The following is a 6,685-nucleotide window of genomic DNA, read 5'->3' as shown; positions in this document are numbered from 1 at the left end:
TTGATGTCTTTTAAGGCCTTCACAAACTGGCCCCAATTTTCCAGTGCAGACTTGCTTCCTTCAGGTTCCCCCAAATCAAGTCAAAGTAGATGACACAAGATCTGCCCTGAATATGCACAATGCTCCACAAACCTACAAACACACACATACACATATGCACACTTCCTCGCCTCTTTGCCCTTACTTTTATTGTTCTATCTACTTGGATACCCTTGCTACCCATTCTTTCTTTTCAAAATGGCACTCAACCTTCAAGGTTGGTCCATATCTAACATTGCCCTTCTAGATACAGCTACCTCTTCCTCTGAACGTCATTTCTCAAATGAAATTTATTTTTGTTTTTAATCTCTCTTATGTAACTTATTCAATCTTCCTGGTGTTGCAGCTGTGTGTGCCCTCCTTTGTAGTGCCAGCAATTTATTTATTATTTTACTATAGAAAGCACCATATTTATTATAGTTGGTTATTGATGTTGTCCTCTCATCCTTCCCCCTCTGCCTCCTTAAACTAGAATTTGAACTCCTTGAGGGAGGAATTAATTTTTATTCCTCTTGCTACTACCCCATCCACATACCATACATGTAGCTGGCAATTAATACAATTTTCTTGCCCTGCTCTAAATTGAAATGGGCTTAATCTGCAGCATGAGGCATTGAAGAACTTCCTGACAATGAGGGAAATGTCAGGGACTTATTCCTTGGAAATTTTTCCGTGGAGAAAAGCTTCTGTCTGAGGAGAATCACCCAGGATTCAGAGAGATGAAAAAAAATGACTCCCAAAGGATCTGGTCACCTCCAGAAGTCTGTAATACAGCTCATGATATTCAAGATCAACAAGGGCTATAATGTTTTCAGAGTTTTCTGTGGGGAAACCTGCCTTTAGCCATTAGGACTATAGGGAAGCCTAGGGAGGAATCCTTTTTTCATGGTCTTAGGAGTCAGGTTCCCTTGCCCATCTATCCCTTGGAGAAGTGTGTCCCTTTTTCTGTCCTTTTCCCTTGCCACCCCCCAACATTCCAGCCTGGGGCAGGGGGAGGCCAGTGGACACAAAGCCATCTGTGTATGGGGTGGTATGTGTCCCCCCACCCCTCCACCCAGAGCACACAATGCCCCTTCTGCTCCCGGCATTCTCCCCCCCCTCCCTACCACCTCTCAACTGCACATGCCAGGCTGCAATTGGTTACTGACTCAAGACAGCCCCCTCATGTTGGGGCCCCAGGGGATTTTAAGCGGGTTCCAGGAACCCCCGCTCAGTTCCCTGTCCCCCACTCTCCCAACCCCACAGATGCTCCGAGTCCTAGCCCCTGCCCCAGCAATGGCTCCTGGGGCTCCCTCGTCCAGCCCCAGCCCTATCCTGGCTGTGCTGCTCTTCTCCTCTTTGGGTAAGTGGAGTCACCTCAGTCTGGGAGCTCAGGTGGTCTCTCAGCAACTTTCCCATTTCAAGGTCTTTATCCAGTGCTACTACCTTCACTGCTTCCCTCACTGCAGTCAAAGAAAAGGCAAGCACGAGCAGGAAGGAGATATTATTTTTAGAGAAATGAAAAATATATGGTTTGGAGGGAAGCAATGAAGGTATTCTATGATGAGAGAGGGTTAAAAAAGAGTGATTGTAAAGTGCTTCCCTGAGGTGAGCGTAGCTGGGCCCAAGTTGGGGACCAGTAAAGCGCCCACAGAGCTATGTTAGGAAGTGGTAGAAAGCAGTTCTAAGACATGAAAACGAGTAGGATCAGACACCTGGATTCTGGTCCACACTCATCCCGCAGCAATGCAGGACGTACCTGACCTTAGTTTCTCAGAAAAGAAAAGGCAGAGAGTGTCATCCAAGGCAGGGAGCCCAAGGTTTGTGATCCTAATTCCTCAGATCCTATGACTTTTAGTGCCTTGGTTTCTTTTTATGGCTCTATTGTCTATTATATGGATGAATGGAATCAAAGGGAGATTCTAGGACCTTATCCTTCTAAAGCTTTCATATATTGAACAGCTGCTTCCTAGCCTGTGGCAGATGTTGGAAAAGCAACAGGTCAAAGCAGTTATTTGAACGGGTCCTCCCCGTCTCTGAATTGCCTTAAAGCCTAGCATAATGGGGAAGCTGGGAGGAGGCAAGCTTGCTCAGATTGACTAAGGTTCTCTGCTATCAGTTCCTTGAGTCCTAAACCCAGAGCATACTCTTCTAGACTGTTCTGGGGCCTCCCAGGAAAATGTTAAGGATAAGGAGTTAGAAAAGGACACGATGAGAGAAAGTGGTAGATGGAATCTTGGAGTTCAGGGAGAAGAGTGAGCTCTGTCCCAGCACCTGGCCCATTTATAGAACCATTGAGTAGAGCTGATAAAAGCAATAATTGATTATAACAGGAGAAATAAAAAACAAGATCCAATGAAGAGCCTCCTTTATTACAGGAAGACTCTAAATCAGGGGTTCTAGGAGGTGAGTCAATGATAATGTATGCTGAGGTAGGAGATTAGGATCATGGAAGCAGGTGGCATGAGCCCCAACATTGGTCAGACAATGGGGCTCTGTTTGATTGGTTCTCCCCTCCCTCTCCTGCAAAACAAAAGGGGCTATAGTCGTCCCCACCCAGAGGCCAGCCCACACACATAACCTCTATGGAATGGCCTTTATGGATGGGTCTTGGGAGTGGCGCTGGGCCAGAATGGCTGAGGAGGGTGAGGAGGGTTGAACCACAGTGAGCTCACATGCAGAGTCATCTGAGTTCTGGAATTGGGGCCTTGCTTTGCATCACAGCTGATGCAGGATGTGAGATTCTTCCCTCTCTGACCCTCCAGACAAGAGCAGGCTGGGTGGCAACTGAGGATTTAGCAGTGAGGGAGAGTTGTGCCAGGCAAGAAGACTTACATTTTCCAGTTATCTCTATTTTTTTTCTGCATGAAACTTGAGTTTACCATACTGTGAAATACTATGTAGCTGTTAAAAATAAGATTGGTCTGTATGAATCAACATGGAAAGCACCCTCAGATACATATATTCTTAAGCAGGAAAAAAAATGTAGCATACAATGCAATGTACTTAAGAATAGAAAATTCCAGAGGCCAAAACTATCTATTTCTGATGGGTATATATACAGCCAGCGAGAGTGAGTTTATATTGAGTTTAAAGCTTAGGAAAAGGATACACATTAAATTGATAACAGTGGTTATATCTGGGAGAGGACTACAGGAAAAGAATTGATTGGGAAGAGTCAAGGGAGACTTTTAGCTTTATCTCTATTTCTTGAATAGTTTATGAGACAAATGCAATATGTTTTGCCTGTATATTTTATAATAAATAAATTTTAAAGATCATTTCTAAGGGAAAGCTTTAATTGATACTGACCTAAGGGAAAGTGAAACTTGGAGACAGAATCCAATCTCTGGGAGATCTCTAGAGAATTAATTCTGTTACTGCTGATTTCATTTCCTCTACAGAACTTGCTGAAAAACTTGACCTGACACAGTATTTATGCTCATCTATTCAGTTAGTCTAGAGAAAAGACCTCTGGTGGTGTAGTGGCTAAGTCATTTGACTGCTAATCAGAAGGTTGGCAGTTCAAACCCACCAGCCACTTCGTGGAAGGAAGGCTGGACAGTCTATTTCCGTAAAGGTTTACTGCCTCGGAAACCCAAAGGTGGTCGCCATGAGTCGGAATCGACTTGGTGGCAGTGAGTTTATTTTTGTTTTTGACAGGTGTTTGGGCCTCAGACAGTGGCGTCACTAGGAGAGCACACAGGGGGTGCGGTGTCAGAGGGGGTGACACCAAAATGACCCCAGAGTTCAAGGCGGCGGCCGTCCGGATCACCCATCACTCAGAGTGCGGGCCGGAGGGCAGCCTCGGCCCTAATTGGGTGGGGAGGAGAATCTCCGCGTAGGCCAAAGGGAGAGGGGCGGACCTACCCGGAGCCGCAAGCGGCGGGCCGCGCTGGATGCACTCAGCCCCGCGCGAGGGGCGGGGCGGGAGGCTCCGCCCACTAGGGAGGTCACCGCCCTGCACTGCTCACGAAGGGGTTGGTACCATGATTTATCGCACTCAGTGACACTAACCCTAGCGACGTCACTGGCCTCAGAATTGATCCTTTCTGTCTCAGTCTTTGCTATGGCCGCTGACCAGTTACTCAGCTCTTGACTTCCTTATGATCTTTCTTCTTCTTTATCCCTCCTTGGACCTACATGTGTATCTGAACCCTGCTCTGTGCTTACAGTGCTGTCCCCAGTCCAGGCCATCGTGGTTTACACAGACAGGGAGGTCCATGGTGCTGTGGGCTCCCGGGTGACTCTGCACTGCTCCTTCTGGTCCAGCGAGTGGGTCTCAGATGACATCTCCTTTACCTGGCGCTACCAGCCTGAAGGGGGCCGTGATGCCATCTCGGTGAGCACCTGGGGGAATCTTGGGGGCAGATAACTGGCAAGGAGGCAGAACGGTGTGCTTCAAAGAACAACAGTAAAAACAACTTGGATTAAGGAGGGGGAACTCCTTTATAAGCCATAACCCCAGCTCTGGCAAGGTAAGTGGCAATCCTTGTCACCCTGGCCACTGTTTCCCTGCATCACCACCCACACCCCTCAGTCACCCTCTCCAGCCTAGGGTCCCTCACCCTAAACCAGAGCTAAGCTTTCACAGTCCTGTTCTCACTAGGGTCCTCTCACATACTTTGCCTCATTCTTCAGATCTTCCACTATGCCAAGGGGCAACCCTACATCGACGAGGTGGGAACCTTCAAAGAACGCATCCAGTGGGTAGGGGACCCTCAATGGAAGGATGGTTCCATTGTCATACACAACCTGGACTATAGTGACAATGGCACTTTCACCTGTGACGTCAAAAACCCACCGGACATAGTGGGCAAGACCTCTCAGGTCACGCTCTACGTCTTTGAAAAAGGTGTGCGAGGAAATGGGGAACAGGGATGAGTCCAAGTAGGCAGTAACGAGTAGCGCAAGGCCTTGAGAAGACAGCACCGAAAGCTTAGGGAAAGAAGCAAAAGCCGAGCCTTGTGCCCTTCAGACTCTGGGAGGATGGGCGGGGAACAGCTGCAGTCCTTTTATTCTCAACCACAGGGAATAGGTGTGGGGGCTGGAAAAGAAAGATGCAGACCCTATTCCTTCCCTCACTTCTTTTCCCTCCTCTCCCAGTGCCAACTAGGTACGGGGTGGTGCTGGGAGCTGTGATCGGGGGTGTCCTGGGGGTGGTGCTGTTACTGTTGCTGCTGTTCTACTCTGTGCGGTACTGCTGGCTACGCAGGCAGGCAGCCCTGCAGAGGAGGCTCAGGTAAGGGGCGGAGCGTGACTTCCCAGCCTTCAGCCCTATTATCCCCCATCTGGGCGGAGACTACTACAGTGGGTGGGAGAGCTAAAGCCAGGAAGAAACCGCTTTCCCCCTGCGCGAGGCTCCGGGTAGTGGTGGAGCCAAACCCATAGCACTCTCTTTTCTTCCAGTGCCATGGAAAAGGGAAAATTGCACAAACCTGCAAAGGATTCGTCTAAACGCGGCCGTCAGGTTAGCGGAACTTGGGGCCTGGACAAACTGGGGAGGAGAACCCTGGCAGCTGCCCGGCAGCAGTGAAGGGGTGGGATGGGAACAGTTAAGCCCCCCTGACCCGTGACTGATATGTGCATCCCCCCTCCCTCGCCCCCAGACGCCAGTCCTATATGCCATGCTGGACCACACCAGAGCCAAAGCTGCCAGTGAGAAGAAGCCCAAAGGGCTGGGGGAGTCTCGCAAGGATAAGAAATAGCGGTTAGCGGGCCGGGCGGGGGGTCGGGGGTTAGGGGTGGAGCCGTCCAAAAGAGCTCAAAAGGTGGTGGTCATCGAGATGGAGCTACAGAAGGATGAGCAGAGCTCAGAGCTCCGCCCTGCTATCAAGTCCCCCAGCAGAACCAGCCTTAAGAACGCCCTCAAGAACATGATGGGTCTGGACTCAGACAAATGATCGCACCCCCCTCCAGGCCCTGCCAGAGTACGGGGACCTAGGCTTCTCTTATTCCCTATCCCCTGTCTAGGTGCTTTCCTCCCAGGCTCCCCAGCCCTGCCTTCCTTTCGCCTCCCTTTGAGATGTAAGTTTCATTCCAAAATTCATTCCCCTTCTCCACATTCAACCCCTGGCTCTCTGGGAGCCCTAGGCCTAATCTTATCCTACTACCCCAGCCCCAAGGACTGTGTGTTTGGTGCCTGTCTTTTGGGCATCGAGAAGAAAGGGACCTTGATTTTGCAGCCCCACCCCCGCCCCCAGGCCACCTGGGATTCTCGCAGCCCAACCCTCTGGCTCTTTCCTGTGTGCCCCCACTCTTCATCAGGTGGTCCAACCCCTTACTCTATCCTCTCAGCTAACACCCAGATCAGACTCTCCTTCAGGGTTTATTTAGGTTGTTGATTATATTTTTATTTTTTAATCCATTCCTTTTTTTTTTTTTTTTTACCTCTGCCCATGATTTGCCCCTCCCCCATGACTGAGGACTAATGACGTCATGTGGCTTTTGCAATTCCCCACCCCCATTAAGTCCTTAAAGGAGAGCCATCCCGTGCAGTGGGGCCCCTGATCCTCAACCTCAGCTACAGGATTGGTGCCCCCTGCCCCTTTTGGAGCACAGTTCTGGGACCATGGATCTTGGGGAAAGACAGAGAAACAGTGGATCCTCACAGGTCAGGGGGTGGGAGAGGGGCCGCGTGAGATTTAAGAAATGGCTTTTAAACAAC

At 49.6% G+C, this 6,685-nt stretch overlaps 1 protein-coding gene across 1 annotated transcript; it reads left to right on the top strand.

The window, feature by feature from the left end:
* The first annotated feature begins 1,314 nt into the window (after window positions 1-1,314).
* MPZ (myelin protein zero) lies at window positions 1,315-5,921 on the top strand. The gene is given in 6 exon segments (XM_007947747.2): window positions 1,315-1,381; window positions 4,194-4,360; window positions 4,660-4,873; window positions 5,125-5,260; window positions 5,428-5,488; window positions 5,628-5,921. Coding segments are annotated over 6 exon segments (939 nt in total).
* The last annotated feature ends 764 nt before the right edge of the window (window positions 5,922-6,685 follow it).

Source organism: Orycteropus afer, unplaced genomic scaffold, assembly GCF_000298275.1.
Source record: "Orycteropus afer afer isolate SDZICR_OR568_19922 unplaced genomic scaffold, OryAfe1.0 scaffold00193, whole genome shotgun sequence".
NCBI lineage: Eukaryota > Metazoa > Chordata > Mammalia > Tubulidentata > Orycteropodidae > Orycteropus > Orycteropus afer.
The sequence above is the reverse complement of the archived record's forward strand: the minus strand, read 5'-3'. Positions and strand labels throughout refer to the sequence as shown.